The 18,006-nt window shown below is 44.6% G+C and overlaps 1 protein-coding gene across 4 annotated transcripts in view; it reads right to left on the reverse strand.

Moving 5' to 3' along the window:
* The window catches only part of med14 (mediator complex subunit 14), a 75,470-nt gene that overhangs the window by 11,881 nt on the left and 45,583 nt on the right, over window positions 1-18,006 (reverse strand). For all 4 annotated transcript variants that reach the window (XM_084310916.1, XM_084310914.1, XM_084310915.1 and 1 more), the window contains 3 exons: window positions 3,950-4,129; window positions 3,518-3,625; window positions 3,301-3,426 (listed from right to left, as the gene is read on the reverse strand). In XM_084310916.1, coding sequence (XP_084167042.1) covers window positions 3,301-3,426; window positions 3,518-3,625; window positions 3,950-4,129 — 414 coding nt within the window. The remainder of the gene's footprint in view (window positions 1-3,300; window positions 3,427-3,517; window positions 3,626-3,949; window positions 4,130-18,006) is intronic.

Genomic DNA, 18,006 nt, shown 5'->3' on the forward strand with positions numbered 1-18,006 from the left:
TTGCGAGCACGGGGAGAACATGCAAACTCCACACAGAAAGGCCTGGGAGATACCCCACCTGGGTAACTGGCATCATGGAAACCTGGTCCCCAAGCGGGAATCGAACCCTGAACCTTCTTGCTGTGAGGCGACAGTGTTAACCACTACACCACCGTGTGAGAGGACACGGTTAGAGAGGACACGGTCAGAGAGGACACGGTCAGAGAGGACACGGTCAGAGAGGACACGGTCAGAGAGGACACGGTCAGGTCACACACTCATCATCACTTTCATTTTTGAGCTCCAAGCCTTGACATTTAGCCTTTATCTTATTTTCATACCAGCGCTCGTTTCCCTGTGCTTTTTCTTTTGTTGTTGTTGTTCTTAGCTCTATTTTATTTAAACTTTTCAAAAATGTTCTTATGTACCTTAGTTGCTATTGCATGTACATAATGTGTTTTATTGTGTGTGTGAGAGAGAGATAGAGAGAGAGAGGGGGGGGGTGAGAGAGATGAGGAAGGGGCAAGAGAGAAAGAGAGCTGGGAGAGTGTGTGTGTGTGTGTGTGAGAGAGAGGGGGGGGGGGCGGGGTGTGAGTCCTCAGCCCTTGTGTGGGTGAATGTACGTATGTTCCTAACGTTTTCTTTCCCCTATTATTTCATGCACACTTTATTCATTGTTTTAAATGATTATTTTCTTTAAAGTTATTTTGTGCATCACTGTTTTGAATTTGATGCAGATTTGCAATGCATGAGGGTCATCCTTTTGTGTTAAATGGCTGCATAAAGCAAGCATTTGGTGACTCTCGTGTTGATAAGAGTATTAAAACTTGGAACTTGAAAAAGATCCGTTTAAGGTAGATAAAAAATTAATAAAAATAAAATGCGATTAATTTGCGATTAATCGCAAGTTAACTATGGACAATCATGCGATTAATCAGATTAAATATTTTAATCAATTGACAGCACTATTAGCAACACTATATTATCTCAGACATCCAAGTTGGGGGATCCCCCTTTGAACAGATCTGAGGTTTCTCTCCTCCACATCGCTTGTGGTGCTTTTTTCCCCTATTGCTAGGTTTTTAGTGAGTTGTTCCTCATCTTCATTGGGGAATGTCTGGGAGTGTCGCATATTTAGATTTTATGGTGGTTTTTTGTATTTGATATATTGCAATGTTTCTTCTTGACTTGTTCAAGAAGACTTGTACAGCCCATGGGGGCATTACCTTGTGATTTCGGGCTTTACAAATACACTCAATTTGATTTGATTTGATCACAGCGCTTTGACACGAGTCGTGCGACTGGAGCCACTGACGGGAGGTCGTTTGGTCGGGTTTTACTACAGGTACCGTGTTGCTGCACAAATAATGTGACCATGTCAGTTCCATGAGATGTCCAACATTCTAAAAGATCAGCTGGTATAGGTATATTCTGTATAAGGCCATTATTGGTGATCTCCCACCCTACATCACTTTATTGCAGGATTGGAGCTCTGGACCTGAGTTGTATTAAAATAGTTACATTTGTTTCATTGTTGCTTCACCAAGCAGGTCTAATAATGACAACGATGTGTGTTATATTATGATATGTGTGTAGTGTTCTGATAACGACTATTGGTGAAGCAATGTCGAGATTCATTTGGGTTAGGCAGCGGGAGCTAGATTTGCGAGAAGCATGCAACTGCAGAGCCGCAGAGCTGACAGTTGTGCCCGCACAGTGCAATACTCCAATTCAGCCATTCGCAATTTAGCCGTTGGGTGGGGGGCGCTGCTGAGCGGGCCTGTGACCGGACCTGAGAGCGCCGAAAAAAATACTCCGGATCCATTGAGGCAACCGAAAGCAGTGTGGATTATCTGTTTCGAGGTCCAACGTTGGATCAATAAACGCGATCGATATTTGGAATGGCGATCAGGAATTGGAATAATCTTTTTGCAGAACATCTGATCTGAGGTAAGGAATCTATTTTACCAGTTTTGGGGTAATCAGATGTTTTTTTCACATATTTCACAACGTGCGTGTGTGTGCGTGTATGACGTTAGCGCTGACCAGGTCATGGATAATAAAATGTTCAGCCCGCTTCTCTAGCGTGCATAAGTACACATATACTATCGATAATCTAGCGTTTATTTGAAAACTATTCATAAATAGGCCGAAAAATTACAACATGTTTTGTGTATTCCAGTAAATGGCTATTTTCGCGGATTTTTCTGGAATCACTAGAAATCTTCAAAACTATACTCATATTCAAAACAGTATAAAACGGAAATGTACTGATGAAAGAACAATCCGTTTCGTACATGTTGACTGCAAGCAAGTCATTGATAAGCGACGGGCGTATTAGACACATAGCCATAATTTAAGATATAGTTTATGCGTTCGCAATAGACCTATCTCAAACCCTGCCCCTTTTCTTGATCCTCCAATCACAACTGTTGCTTACCTCGAACAAACAAAGTTTGTCAAAGTTTGTCCGAGGTAAGCAACAGTTGTGATTGGAGGATCAAGAAAAGGGGCAGGGTTTGAGATAGGTCTATTGTGCTCACCCTCTCATTGACTGGAGTGGTGGCATACAAGCGATAAATAGCGCACCCCCTGCCGGCACACAATGTGTTAAGGTTCCTAGAGTTTTCACTGAATTAGGAAAAAGTGCTTTTAGCTTCTGTGCCCCAGAAACATAGAATGTTTTGCAATGCCCTTTAAAACTAAACTCATTAGGATCTATTGGTCAGTTAAAATCTTTAATAGCAAACCACTTCACCACAGTTTGTTTTTAATTATTTTAAATGTTAAATTGATTGACTTTCTGTCTATATGTTCTTTTTGTATTTATTATGTGTTGTATTTATTATGTGTTGTATTTCTCAACGTCATTGTAAATAAGAACTTGCTCTCAATGATCCTTCCAGATTAAATAAAGATTGAATGAATGTATAGAATCGAGGTCCTGCGAGAGGGAAAAGTCTAGTCTCAACGTTTCCTTGACAAAGATGAGGAAAGTCCGCGCCCACAGGACATGGCCAGCCACGGCAGCACGGGGACCAGGGTTGTATTTAAGTGACTGAAACGCTGAGAACGCTGGTCCCAGTCAGCACTGCAGTGGCTGTTCACTTCTGCATCGGTGACCAAACCCTCGTTATATAAGAACCCTGCATATAATCCCCCAGGTACACAGCAACAGCCCTGGAGGAGTAGGGATTTTTTTAAAGGATAAACTCAAGTAAGGATTCCGGCATCAACATGGATTGCGACAAAAATCTTCATGAATGGCTCTGGTTGTGCTAAGGAGGTAGATGGTGCTGGTCAGTGACGAGCTGTACTTACAAAGAAGAGCATCTTGGACTTGAGCACGACGGCGATGGTTCCGGGAGGGGCGATGGGAGGAGCGCTGGGGGGGATGGTGAGACAGAACTGGACATTCCACTTGAGCTGGCCAGCCTGGTCAGGGAACTGTCACGGGGAGAAAAGAGTAACGTCAGAGACACACCTCGCATTTGATCAACGTTCAGAACCTCAGCTTTAGGCCAGGAGACACACTCACCAGTTCCAGCTTCATGATGCGCACGCAGTCCCTGAGGATGTTTGTGGGAGCCCCTAATAGCTTAGTGAAGGCATTCAGAGTGTTGTACTTGAAGGGAGGACCTGCCACCTAGTGGTGAGAGGAACACAGAGAGACATGTTAAAGACATAATGGTGTGTGTGTGTGTGTGTGTGTGTGTGTGTGTGTGTGTGTGTGTGTGTGTAAATGGACTGCATCTATATAGCAGCTTTTATCCAAAGCTTTACAACTTATGACTCACATTCACCCGTTCACTCACACATTCACACACAGAGGGCAGAGGCGACCATGCAAGGTGCCGACCTGCTCATCGGGAGCAGTTAGAGGTTAAGTGTCTTGCTCAAGGACACTTTGACAAGCTGCCGGGAGGACCCGGTGTGTGTGTGTGTGTGTGTGTGTGGGCGGTGGACCTACCCGAGTCTCAAAGAACTTCTCCAGAACTTGGAGCTCCTCCTGGGACCAGGGCCCTGCGTTCTCTGGGGTGACCTTGAGCTGTAGCGTCTGGTAGTTCTTTGGGTTGAGAGCCACGCGACACTTCAGCACCTCCGTCTTGAACATGATCACGCCCGGCTCGTTGGAGTTCACTAAGGACAACTGGAGGAGCGGAGGAGAGGAGCAGGAGGAGGAGGAGAGGAGCAGTAGGGGAGGAGGAGCAGGAGGAGAGGAGAGGAGGAGGAGGACAGAAGAGACCGTTTAGGAGGTGGGGATCTCTGAGATTTATTGATCTCCATTGAGTTTGGGCCGTGTGTTATAGAGAGAGACAGACGGTCAAAGAGACTCATGCTATAGTCTACCCATATAACTCTGTATGATAGCATGTACAATAGTGCTGTATATAAGTCTATATACATTTATATTTACAGCATATATATATATATATATATATATATATATATATATATATATATATATCCATATCCTTCCTACATATAATCTTACTTATACACCTGCATATAACCCATATAACTCTGTATGATAGCATGTACAATAATGCTGTATATACAATCTATATAAATGTATATTATATATATATATATATATATATATGGATTATATATATCCATATCTGTCTGAATATACCTGCATATAATCCTTCTATATACCTACTCATACACATGCATATAACACATAACTCTATGATATATTATAAAAAAAATTATTTTACTGTATGTCTATCTATCCGTCTGTACATACTTGCATATAATCTTTTTTACATATCTGTATATGGCCATATCTATTATCTGTACATATCCCTTACCTACTCTTACTAATTACGCTGCTGGCCAGTATGACTTACTACCAGTGTCTTTATAACTGTATCGCTGTACATATTAATACTACAACTCTACATACATCTGATTAGCACTATACTCAGTAGTACACATTTATATATCTTATACACAGTTTAATCACCTGTACATTGTATATTACTATTGTACTTTACTGTTACATTTGCACTCTGGTCGGATGCCAAACTTCTTCTTGTTGTACTGTACTTGTGTATAAAGCTTTAATGTAATCTAATCATATCACTAGTGAGACAGGTGAGTTGTTGTCTAGTGAGACAAGTGAGTTGTTGTCTTGTGAGACAGGTGAGTTGTTGTCTTGTGAGACAGGTGAGTTGTTGTCTTGTGAGACAGGTGAGTTGTTGTCTAGTGAGACAGGTGAGTTGTTGTCTAGTGTGTCAGGTGAGTTGTAGAGGTGCGTTGTTGTCTAGTGAGACAGGTGAGGTGTTGTCTAGTTAGACAGGGGAGTTGTTGTCTAGTGAGACAGGGGAGTTGTTGTCTAGTGAGACAGGTGAGGTGTTGTCTAGTGAGACAGGTGAGTTGTTGTCTAGTGAGACAGGTGAGGTGTTGTCTAGTGAGAGGTGCGTTGTTGTCTAGTTAGACAGGTGAGTTGTTGTCTAGTTAGACAGGGGAGTTGTTGTCTAGTGAGACAGGGGAGTTGTTGTCTAGTGAGACAGGTGAGTTGTTGTCTAGTGAGACAGGTGAGTTGTTGTCTAGTGAGACAGTTGAGTTGTTGTCTAGTGTGACAGTTGAGTTGTTGTCTAGTGAGACAGGTGAGTTGTTGTCTAGTGAGACAGGTGAGTTGTTGTCTAGTGAGACAGGTGAGTTGTTGTCTAGTGAGACAGGTGAGTTGTTGTCTAGTGTGACAGGTGAGTTGTTGTCTAGTGAGACAGGTGAGTTGTTGTCTAGTGATACAGGTGAGTTGTTGTCTAGTGAGACAGGTGAGTTGTTGTCTAGTGAGACAGGAGAGTTGTTGTCTAGTGAGACAGGTGAGTTGTTGTCTAGTGAGACAGGTGAGTTGTCTAGGGAGACAGGGGAGTTGTTGTCTAGTGAGACAGGTGAGTTGTTGTCTAGTGAGACAGGAGAGTTGTTGTCTAGTGAGACAGGTGAGTTGTTGTCTAGTGAGACAGGTGAGTTGTTGTCTAGGGAGACAGGTGAGTTGTTGTCTAGGGAGACAGGTGAGTTGTCTAGGGAGACAGGGGAGTTGTTGTCTAGTGAGACAGGTGAGTTGTTGTCTAGTGAGACAGGGGAGTTGTTGTCTAGTGAGACAGGTGAGTTGTTGTCTAGTGTGACAGGTGAGTTGTTGTCTAGTGTGACAGGTGAGGTGTTGTCTAGTGAGAGGTGCATTGTTGTCTAGTGCAGGGGTTCCCAAACTTTTCAGGCCAGGGCCCAGAAAATAAGGCGTCAGAGAGCCGCGGCCCAATGCACATCGTCTGGCTTTTTTTTTCTTTTTCTTTTGCCAGGCGACCGATTTTTTAAGCCAAATATCACTTCAATCCTATTAAGTTAGTTCAAGTTAGTTATTCATTTATATGTGCTATTTATGAGAGGGCTAACTTGTTGCAAAATAATAATGATAATAATAATAGCTTCATTAAAATACTATTGTTGCTTCGGTTGTTTTCAGCGTTTTATGTGCATAATCTGTTATTTAGTTTGAAATGTTCGTTGAAATAAGTAGATTTTTCGTTTTTGTTTATTTATTAAGTTAACACTTTGGTTGCCTAAGGTTAAATTAATGATATACCATAGATTGCCAGCGCTATTTGTCTATGGAGAAAGTCCCCTTCTTTGCAGGGCTATAACTTTTTAAATTCTATTGCTACATTGCCATTATTAGGGCCCATTCAAAGTCCTATATGTATTGTTCATTGTGTAGCAACGTTAAACTTTTTCATTCACATATTCATAGTAAAGTATGGTCTAATGTATAAGTATGTTTTCATCTCTTTCTGCAGCTTTCTCCAGAACGTGATATATAGCCCCAAATGCATTATATTGATGATGAAATACAGTTTGATGGCAATCAGCGCGATATAAAAAATTCCAACTAGACGTACTTCTAGAAGTTACTACACGTCATCTGATGTTGACCGGATGGGCGAGGGGGCGTTTATAATTCCGTGGGCAGCGTTATACCAATCATCTAATGTGGGTCAAATGTTGATAATATCAGTTATTATCGAAGGCGGTAACGTTACACGCTGAAACTCACCCCAGTCTCCGCGCGCCGTTGGGCGATCATCGTCGAGTAGAAATTTTATCATTATGGGATATATTATTACCCGGTCCATCTCCAGCTTGTATAATGGTATATACGTCCAAATCATGTTGTTTATCGAGTTATTGGCAATCGATCGCTATGTAGTGTGACGAGCTAGAGTGCCGGAAGCTATACCGAGTGCCTGGAAGTAATAGGGCCGACCAGCAAAACCTCTACAGCGCTTCCTGTTAAGCAGTTGCGCCGATCGGCCACCAGATGGCGCTCCTGAACCGCCAGAGAGCTCAGTGGGTCCTGCTGGAGGATCTCAGGCCAGCGGAGGGGGATTATGAATCCGATCGCAGATTTTTGAAATATTGATATAAGGACGCTGTACAGCGTCCCCCGGCAACTTTAGCATGGCCAGCAAAGACGTGAGAAGACGTCTCATGGCAGTCAAAGTGTTAATATAAAACCATATAGTCACATTTTAGAATACAATAGAATATAATTTTAGAATACAACTAGAAACACTGTCCTGGCCTGCTTCTAAGTTCAGTGGCCTGACAAAAAAAAAAAAAAAAAAAAAAAAAAAATTTAAATCATCTCGCGGCCCACCTGTGGCTGCTCGCGGCCCACCTTTGGGTCGCGACCCCGACTTTGGGAACCACTGGTCTAGTGAGACAGGTGAGTTGTTGTCTAGTGAGACAGGTGAGTTGTTGTCTAGTTAGACAGAGGAGTTGTTGTCTAGTGTGACAGGTGAGGTGTTGTCTAGTGTGACAGGTGAGTTGTTGTCTAGTGAGACAGGTGAGTTGTTGTCTAGTGAGAGGTGCGTTGTTGTCTAGTTAGACAGGTGAGTTGTTGTCTAGTTAGACAGGGGAGTTGTTGTCTAGTGAGACAGGTGAGTTGTTGTCTAGTGTGACAGGTGAGTTGTTGTCTAGTGAGAGGTGCGTTGTTGTCTAGTGAGACAGGTGAGTTGTTGTCTAGTTAGACAGGGGAGTTGTTGTCTAGTGAGACAGGGGAGTTGTTGTCTAGTGAGACAGGGGAGTTGTTGTCTAGTGAGACAGGGGAGTTGTTGTCTAGGGAGACAGGTGAGTTGTTGTCTAGGGAGACAGGTGAGTTGTTGTCTAGTGTGACAGGTGAGTTGTTGTCTAGTGAGACAGGTGAGTTGTTGTCTAGTGAGACAGGTGAGTTGTTGTCTAGTGTGACAGGTGAGGTGTTGTCTAGTGAGACAGGTGAGGTGTTGTCTAGTGAGAGAGGTGCGTTGTTGTCTAGTGTGACAGGTGAGGTGTTGTCTAGTGAGACAGGTGAGTTGTTGTCTAGTGAGACAGGTGAGTTGTTGTCTAGTGAGACAGGTGAGGTGTTGTCTAGTGAGAGGTGCGTTGTTGTCTAGTTAGACAGGAGAGTTGTTGTCTAGTGAGACAGGTGAGGTGTTGTCTAGTTAGACAGGGGAGTTGTTGTCTAGTGAGACAGGAGAGTTGTTGTCTAGTGAGAGAGGTGCGTTGTTGTCTAGTTAGACAGGTGAGTTGTTGTCTAGTGAGACAGGTGAGTTGTTGTCTAGTGAGACAGGTGAGGTGTTGTCTAGTGAGAGGTGCGTTGTTGTCTAGTTAGACAGGTGAGTTGTTGTCTAGTTAGACAGGGGAGTTGTTGTCTAGTGTGACAGGTGAGTTGTTGTCTAGTGAGACAGGGGAGTTGTTGTCTAGTGAGAGGTGCGTTGTTGTCTAGTTAGACAGGTGAGTTGTTGTCTAGTTAGACAGGTGAGTTGTTGTCTAGTGAGACAGGGGAGTTGTTGTCTAGTGAGACAGGTGAGTTGTTGTCTAGTGAGACAGGGGAGTTGTTGTCTAGTGAGAGGTGCGTTGTTGTCTAGTTAGACAGGTGAGTTGTTGTCTAGTTAGACAGGGGAGTTGTTGTCTAGTGAGACAGGGGAGTTGTTGTCTAGTGAGACAGGGGAGTTGTTGTCTAGTGAGACAGGTGAGTTGTTGTCTAGTGAGACAGTTGAGTTGTTGTCTAGTGAGACAGGGGGGTTGTTGTCTAGTGAGACAGGTGAGTTGTTGTCTTGTGAGACAGGTGAGTTGTTGTCTAGTGTGACAGGTGAGTTGTTGTCTAGTGAGACAGGTGAGTTGTTGTCTAGTGAGACAGGTGAGTTGTTGTCTAGTGACAGGTGAGTTGTTGTCTAGTGTGACAGGTGAGTTGTTGTCTAGTGTGACAGGTGAGTTGTTGTCTAGTGAGAGAGGTGAGTTGTTGTCTAGTGAGAGAGGTGAGTTGTTGTCTAGTGAGACAGGGGAGTTGTTGTCTAGTGAGACAGGTGAGTTGTTGTCTAGTGAGACAGGAGAGTTGTTGTCTAGTGAGACAGGCGAGTTGTTGTCTAGTGAGACAGGTGAGTTGTTGTCTAGTGTGACAGGTGAGTTGTTGTCTAGTGATACAGGTGAGTTGTTGTCTAGTGAGACAGGTGAGTTGTTGTCTAGTGAGAGAGGTGAGTTGTTGTCTAGTGAGACAGGTGAGTTGTTGTCTAGTGAGACAGGTGAGGTGTTGTCTAGTGAGACAGGAGAGTTGTTGTCTAGTGAGACAGGTGAGGTGTTGTCTAGTTAGACAGGTGAGGTGTTGTCTAGTGAGACAGGTGAGTTGTTGTCTAGTGTGACAGGTGAGGTGTCTAGGGAGACAGGGGAGTTGTTGTCTAGTGAGACAGGTGAGTTGTTGTCTAGTGAGACAGGAGAGTTGTTGTCTAGTGAGACAGGTGAGTTGTTGTCTAGTGAGACAGGTGAGTTGTTGTCTAGTGACAGGTGAGTTGTTGTCTAGTGATACAGGTGAGTTGTTGTCTAGTGAGACAGGAGAGTTGTTGTCTAGTGAGACAGGTGAGTTGTTGTCTAGTGAGAGAGGTGAGTTGTTGTCTAGTGAGACAGGTGAGTTGTTGTCTAGTGAGACAGGTGAGGTGTTGTCTAGTGAGACAGGAGAGTTGTTGTCTAGTGAGACAGGTGAGGTGTTGTCTAGTTAGACAGGTGCGGTGTTGTCTAGTGAGACAGGAGATTTGTTGTCTAGTGAGAGAGGTGCGTTGTTGTCTAGTGTGACAGGTGAGGTGTCTAGGGAGACAGGAGAGTTGTTGTCTAGTGAGACAGGTGAGTTGTTGTCTAGTGAGACAGGAGAGTTGTTGTCTAGTGAGACAGGTGAGTTGTTGTCTAGTGAGACAGGTGAGTTGTCTAGGGAGACAGGTGAGTTGTTGTCTAGTGAGACAGGTGAGTTGTTGTCTAGTGAGACAGGGGAGTTGTTGTCTAGTGAGACAGGTGAGTTGTTGTCTAGTGAGACAGGGGAGTTGTTGTCTAGTGAGAGGTGCGTTGTTGTCTAGTTAGACAGGTGAGTTGTTGTCTAGTTAGACAGGTGAGTTGTTGTCTAGTGAGACAGGGGAGTTGTTGTCTAGTGAGACAGGTGAGTTGTTGTCTAGTGAGACAGGGGAGTTGTTGTCTAGTGAGAGGTGCGTTGTTGTCTAGTTAGACAGGTGAGTTGTTGTCTAGTTAGACAGGGGAGTTGTTGTCTAGTGAGACAGGGGAGTTGTTGTCTAGTGAGACAGGGGAGTTGTTGTCTAGTGAGACAGGTGAGTTGTTGTCTAGTGAGACAGTTGAGTTGTTGTCTAGTGAGACAGGGGGGTTGTTGTCTAGTGAGACAGGGGGGTTGTTGTCTAGTGAGACAGGTGAGTTGTTGTCTTGTGAGACAGGTGAGTTGTTGTCTAGTGTGACAGGTGAGTTGTTGTCTAGTGAGACAGGTGAGTTGTTGTCTAGTGAGACAGGTGAGTTGTTGTCTAGTGACAGGTGAGTTGTTGTCTAGTGTGACAGGTGAGTTGTTGTCTAGTGTGACAGGTGAGTTGTTGTCTAGTGAGACAGGTGAGTTGTTGTCTAGTGAGAGAGGTGAGTTGTTGTCTAGTGAGACAGGGGAGTTGTTGTCTAGTGAGACAGGTGAGTTGTTGTCTAGTGAGACAGGAGAGTTGTTGTCTAGTGAGACAGGCGAGTTGTTGTCTAGTGAGACAGGTGAGTTGTTGTCTAGTGTGACAGGTGAGTTGTTGTCTAGTGATACAGGTGAGTTGTTGTCTAGTGAGACAGGTGAGTTGTTGTCTAGTGAGAGAGGTGAGTTGTTGTCTAGTGAGACAGGTGAGTTGTTGTCTAGTGAGACAGGTGAGGTGTTGTCTAGTGAGACAGGAGAGTTGTTGTCTAGTGAGACAGGTGAGGTGTTGTCTAGTTAGACAGGTGAGGTGTTGTCTAGTGAGACAGGAGAGTTGTTGTCTAGTGAGAGAGGTGCGTTGTTGTCTAGTGTGACAGGTGAGGTGTTGTCTAGTGAGACAGGTGAGTTGTTGTCTAGTGAGACAGGTGAGGTGTTGTCTAGTGAGACAGGGGAGTTGTTGTCTAGTGAGACAGGGGAGTTGTTGTCTAGTGAGACAGGTGAGTTGTTGTCTAGTGAGACAGTTGAGTTGTTGTCTAGTGTGACAGGTGAGTTGTTGTCTAGTGAGACAGGTGAGTTGTTGTCTAGTGAGACAGGTGAGTTGTTGTCTAGTGAGACAGGTGAGTTGTTGTCTAGTGAGACAGGTGAGTTGTTGTCTAGTGACATGTGAGTTGTTGTCTAGAGTGACAGGTGAGTTGTTGTCTAGTGTGACAGGTGAGTTGTTGTCTAGTGAGACAGGTGAGTTGTTGTCTAGTGAGAGAGGTGAGTTGTTGTCTAGTGTGACAGGTGAGTTGTTGTCTAGTGTGACAGGTGAGTTGTTGTCTAGTGAGACAGGTGAGTTGTTGTCTAGTGAGAGAGGTGAGTTGTTGTCTAGTGAGACAGGGGAGTTGTTGTCTAGTGAGACAGGTGAGTTGTTGTCTAGTGAGACAGGAGAGTTGTTGTCTAGTGAGACAGGCGAGTTGTCGTCTAGTGAGACAAGTGAGTTGTTGTCTTGTGAGACAGGTGAGTTGTTGTCTTGTGAGACAGGTGAGTTGTTGTCTTGTGAGACAGGTGAGTTGTTGTCTAGTGAGACAGGTGAGTTGTTGTCTAGTGTGACAGGTGAGTTGTTGTCTAGTGTGTCAGGTGAGTTGTAGAGGTGCGTTGTTGTCTAGTGAGACAGGTGAGGTGTTGTCTAGTTAGACAGGGGAGTTGTTGTCTAGTGAGACAGGGGAGTTGTTGTCTAGTGAGACAGGTGAGGTGTTGTCTAGTGAGACAGGTGAGTTGTTGTCTAGTGAGACAGGTGAGGTGTTGTCTAGTGAGAGGTGCGTTGTTGTCTAGTTAGACAGGTGAGTTGTTGTCTAGTTAGACAGGGGAGTTGTTGTCTAGTGAGACAGGTGAGTTGTTGTCTAGTGAGACAGGTGAGTTGTTGTCTAGTGAGACAGTTGAGTTGTTGTCTAGTGTGACAGTTGAGTTGTTGTCTAGTGAGACAGGTGAGTTGTTGTCTAGTGAGACAGGTGAGTTGTTGTCTAGTGAGACAGGTGAGTTGTTGTCTAGTAAGACAGGTGAGTTGTTGTCTAGTGTGACAGGTGAGTTGTTGTCTAGTGAGACAGGTGAGTTGTTGTCTAGTGATACAGGTGAGTTGTTGTCTAGTGAGACAGGTGAGTTGTTGTCTAGTGAGACAGGAGAGTTGTTGTCTAGTGAGACAGGTGAGTTGTTGTCTAGTGAGACAGGTGAGTTGTCTAGGGAGACAGGGGAGTTGTTGTCTAGTGAGACAGGTGAGTTGTTGTCTAGTGAGACAGGAGAGTTGTTGTCTAGTGAGACAGGTGAGTTGTTGTCTAGTGAGACAGGTGAGTTGTCTAGGGAGACAGGTGAGTTGTTGTCTAGTGAGACAGGTGAGTTGTCTAGGGAGACAGGGGAGTTGTTGTCTAGTGAGACAGGTGAGTTGTTGTCTAGTGAGACAGGGGAGTTGTTGTCTAGTGAGACAGGTGAGTTGTTGTCTAGTGTGACAGGTGAGTTGTCTAGGGAGACAGGTGAGTTGTTGTCTAGTGTGACAGGTGAGTTGTTGTCTAGTGTGACAGGTGAGTTGTTGTCTAGTGAGACAGGTGAGTTGTTGTCTAGTGTGACAGGTGAGTTGTTGTCTAGTGTGACAGGTGAGGTGTTGTCTAGTGAGAGGTGCATTGTTGTCTAGTGCAGGGGTTCCCAAACTTTTCAGGCCAGGGCCCAGAAAATAAGGCGTCAGAGAGCCGCGGCCCAATGCACATCGTCTGGCTTTTTTTTTCTTTTTCTTTTGCCAGGCGACCGATTTTTTAAGCCAAATATCACTTCAATCCTATTAAGTTAGTTCAAGTTAGTTATTCATTTATATGTGCTATTTATGAGAGGGCTAACTTGTTGCAAAATAATAATGATAATAATAATAGCTTCATTAAAATACTATTGTTGCTTCGGTTGTTTTCAGCGTTTTATGTGCATAATCTGTTATTTAGTTTGAAATGTTCGTTGAAATAAGTAGATTTTTCGTTTTTGTTTATTTATTAAGTTAATATAAAACCATATAGTCACATTTTAGAATACAATAGAATATAATTTTAGAATACAACTAGAAACACTGTCCTGGCCTGCTTCTAAGTTCAGTGGCCTGACAAAAAAATAAAAAAAAATAAAAAATAAAAAATAAAAAAAACATTTTTTTTTTTTTAAATCATCTCGCGGCCCACCCGTGGCTGCTCGCGGCCCACCTTTGGGTCGCGACCCCGACTTTGGGAACCACTGGTCTAGTGAGACAGGTGAGTTGTTGTCTAGTGAGACAGGTGAGTTGTTGTCTAGTTAGACAGGGGAGTTGTTGTCTAGTGTGACAGGTGAGGTGTTGTCTAGTGAGACAGGTGAGTTGTTGTCTAGTGAGAGGTGCATTGTTGTCTAGTTAGACAGGTGAGTTGTTGTCTAGTTAGACAGGGGAGTTGTTGTCTAGTGAGACAGGTGAGTTGTTGTCTAGTGTGACAGGTGAGTTGTTGTCTAGTGAGAGGTGCGTTGTTGTCTAGTGAGACAGGTGAGTTGTTGTCTAGTTAGACAGGGGAGTTGTTGTCTAGTGAGACAGGGGAGTTGTTGTCTAGTGAGACAGGGGAGTTGTTGTCTAGTGAGACAGGGGAGTTGTTGTCTAGGGAGACAGGTGAGTTGTTGTCTAGGGAGACAGGTGAGTTGTTGTCTAGTGTGACAGGTGAGTTGTTGTCTAGTGAGACAGGTGAGTTGTTGTCTAGTGAGACAGGTGAGTTGTTGTCTAGTGTGACAGGTGAGGTGTTGTCTAGTGAGACAGGTGAGGTGTTGTCTAGTGAGACAGGTGAGGTGTTGTCTAGTGAGAGGTGCGTTGTTGTCTAGTTAGACAGGAGAGTTGTTGTCTAGTGAGACAGGTGAGGTGTTGTCTAGTTAGACAGGGGAGTTGTTGTCTAGTGAGACAGGAGAGTTGTTGTCTAGTGAGAGAGGTGCGTTGTTGTCTAGTTAGACAGGTGAGTTGTTGTCTAGTGAGACAGGTGAGTTGTTGTCTAGTGAGACAGGTGAGGTGTTGTCTAGTGAGAGGTGCGTTGTTGTCTAGTTAGACAGGTGAGTTGTTGTCTAGTTAGACAGGGGAGTTGTTGTCTAGTGTGACAGGTGAGTTGTTGTCTAGTGAGACAGGGGAGTTGTTGTCTAGTGAGAGGTGCGTTGTTGTCTAGTTAGACAGGTGAGTTGTTGTCTAGTTAGACAGGTGAGTTGTTGTCTAGTGAGACAGGGGAGTTGTTGTCTAGTGAGACAGGTGAGTTGTTGTCTAGTGAGACAGGAGAGTTGTTGTCTAGTGAGACAGGGGAGTTGTTGTCTAGTGAGACAGGAGAGTTGTTGTCTAGTGAGAGAGGTGCGTTGTTGTCTAGTGAGAGAGGTGCGTTGTTGTCTAGTTAGACAGGTGAGTTGTTGTCTAGTGAGACAGGTGAGTTGTTGTCTAGTGAGACAGGTGAGTTGTTGTCTAGTGAGACAGGTGAGGTGTTGTCTAGTGAGAGGTGCGTTGTTGTCTAGTTAGACAGGTGAGTTGTTGTCTAGTTAGACAGGGGAGTTGTTGTCTAGTGTGACAGGTGAGTTGTTGTCTAGTGAGACAGGGGAGTTGTTGTCTAGTGAGAGGTGCGTTGTTGTCTAGTTAGACAGGTGAGTTGTTGTCTAGTTAGACAGGTGAGTTGTTGTCTAGTGAGACAGGGGAGTTGTTGTCTAGTGAGACAGGTGAGTTGTTGTCTAGTGAGACAGGGGAGTTGTTGTCTAGTGAGAGGTGCGTTGTTGTCTAGTTAGACAGGTGAGTTGTTGTCTAGTTAGACAGGGGAGTTGTTGTCTAGTGAGACAGGGGAGTTGTTGTCTAGTGAGACAGGGGAGTTGTTGTCTAGTGAGACAGGTGAGTTGTTGTCTAGTGAGACAGTTGAGTTGTTGTCTAGTGTTGTCTAGTGAGACAGTTGAGTTGTTGTCTAGTGAGACAGGGGGGTTGTTGTCTAGTGAGACAGGTGAGTTGTTGTCTTGTGAGACAGGTGAGTTGTTGTCTAGTGTGACAGGTGAGTTGTTGTCTAGTGAGACAGGTGAGTTGTTGTCTAGTGAGACAGGTGAGTTGTTGTCTAGTGACAGGTGAGTTGTTGTCTAGTGTGACAGGTGAGTTGTTGTCTAGTGTGACAGGTGAGTTGTTGTCTAGTGAGAGAGGTGAGTTGTTGTCTAGTGAGAGAGGTGAGTTGTTGTCTAGTGAGACAGGGGAGTTGTTGTCTAGTGAGACAGGTGAGTTGTTGTCTAGTGAGACCGGAGAGTTGTTGTCTAGTGAGACAGGCGAGTTGTTGTCTAGTGAGACAGGTGAGTTGTTGTCTAGTGTGACAGGTGAGTTGTTGTCTAGTGATACAGGTGAGTTGTTGTCTAGTGAGACAGGTGAGTTGTTGTCTAGTGAGAGAGGTGAGTTGTTGTCTAGTGAGACAGGTGAGTTGTTGTCTAGTGAGACAGGTGAGGTGTTGTCTAGTGAGACAGGAGAGTTGTTGTCTAGTGAGACAGGTGAGGTGTTGTCTAGTTAGACAGGTGAGGTGTTGTCTAGTGAGACAGGAGAGTTGTTGTCTAGTGAGAGAGGTGCGTTGTTGTCTAGTGTGACAGGTGAGGTGTCTAGGGAGACAGGGGAGTTGTTGTCTAGTGAGACAGGTGAGTTGTTGTCTAGTGAGACAGGAGAGTTGTTGTCTAGTGAGACAGGTGAGTTGTTGTCTAGTGAGACAGGTGAGTTGTCTAGGGAGACAGGTGAGTTGTTGTCTAGTGAGACAGGTGAGTTGTTGTCTAGTGAGACAGGGGAGTTGTTGTCTAGTGAGACAGGGGAGTTGTTGTCTAGTGAGACAGGTGAGTTGTTGTCTAGTGAGACAGGGGAGTTGTTGTCTAGTGAGAGGTGCGTTGTTGTCTAGTTAGACAGGTGAGTTGTTGTCTAGTTAGACAGGTGAGTTGTTGTCTAGTGAGACAGGGGAGTTGTTGTCTAGTGAGACAGGTGAGTTGTTGTCTAGTGAGACAGGAGAGTTGTTGTCTAGTGAGACAGGTGAGTTGTTGTCTAGTGAGACAGGTGAGTTGTTGTCTAGTGTGACAGGGGAGTTGTTGTCTAGTGAGACAGGTGAGTTGTTGTCTAGTGAGACAGTTGAGTTGTTGTCTAGTGTGACAGGTGAGTTGTTGTCTAGTGAGACAGGTGAGTTGGTGAGTTGTTGTCTAGTGAGACAGGTGAGTTGTTGTCTAGTGACAGGTGAGTTGTTGTCTAGAGTGACAGGTGAGTTGTTGTCTAGTGTGACAGGTGAGTTGTTGTCTAGGGAGACAGGTGAGTTGTTGTCTAGTGAGACAGGTGAGTTGTTGTCTAGTGAGACAGGGGAGTTGTTGTCTAGTGAGACAGGGGAGTTGTTGTCTAGTGAGACAGGTGAGTTGTTGTCTAGTGAGACAGGGGAGTTGTTGTCTAGTGAGAGGTGCGTTGTTGTCTAGTTAGACAGGTGAGTTGTTGTCTAGTTAGACAGGTGAGTTGTTGTCTAGTGAGACAGGGGAGTTGTTGTCTAGTGAGACAGGTGAGTTGTTGTCTAGTGAGACAGGTGAGTTGTTGTCTAGTGAGACAGGAGAGTTGTTGTCTAGTGAGACAGGTGAGTTGTTGTCTAGTGAGACAGGTGAGTTGTTGTCTAGTGTGACAGGGGAGTTGTTGTCTAGTGAGACAGGTGAGTTGTTGTCTAGTGAGACAGTTGAGTTGTTGTCTAGTGTGACAGGTGAGTTGTTGTCTAGTGAGACAGGTGAGTTGGTGAGTTGTTGTCTAGTGAGACAGGTGAGTTGTTGTCTAGTGACAGGTGAGTTGTTGTCTAGAGTGACAGGTGAGTTGTTGTCTAGTGTGACAGGTGAGTTGTTGTCTAGTGAGACAGGTGAGTTGTTGTCTAGTGAGAGAGGTGAGTTGTTGTCTAGTGAGAGAGGTGAGTTGTTGTCTAGTGTGACAGGTGAGTTGTTGTCTAGTGAGACAGGTGAGTTGTTGTCTAGTGAGAGAGGTGAGTTGTTGTCTAGTGAGACAGGGGAGTTGTTGTCTAGTGAGACAGGTGAGTTGTTGTCTAGTGAGACAGGAGAGTTGTTGTCTAGTGAGACAGGCGAGTTGTTGTCTAGTGAGACAGGTGAGTTGTTGTCTAGTGTGACAGGTGAGTTGTTGTCTAGTGATACAGGTGAGTTGTTGTCTAGTGAGACAGGTGAGTTGTTGTCTAGTGAGAGAGGTGAGTTGTTGTCTAGTGAGACAGGTGAGTTGTTGTCTAGTGAGACAGGTGAGGTGTTGTCTAGTGAGACAGGTGAGGTGTTGTCTAGTTAGACAGGTGAGGTGTTGTCTAGTGAGACAGGAGAGTTGTTGTCTAGTGAGAGAGGTGCGTTGTTGTCTAGTGTGACAGGTGAGGTGTTGTCTAGTGAGACAGGTGAGTTGTTGTCTAGTGAGACAGGTGAGGTGTTGTCTAGTGAGACAGGAGAGTTGTTGTCTAGTGAGACAGGGGAGTTGTTGTCTAGTGAGACAGGGGAGTTGTTGTCTAGTGAGACAGGTGAGTTGTTGTCTAGTGAGACAGTTGAGT

This window comes from Notolepis coatsorum, assembly GCF_963971535.1.
Source record: "Notolepis coatsorum genome assembly, chromosome: 3".
NCBI classification, from domain to species: domain Eukaryota; kingdom Metazoa; phylum Chordata; class Actinopteri; order Aulopiformes; family Paralepididae; genus Notolepis; species Notolepis coatsorum.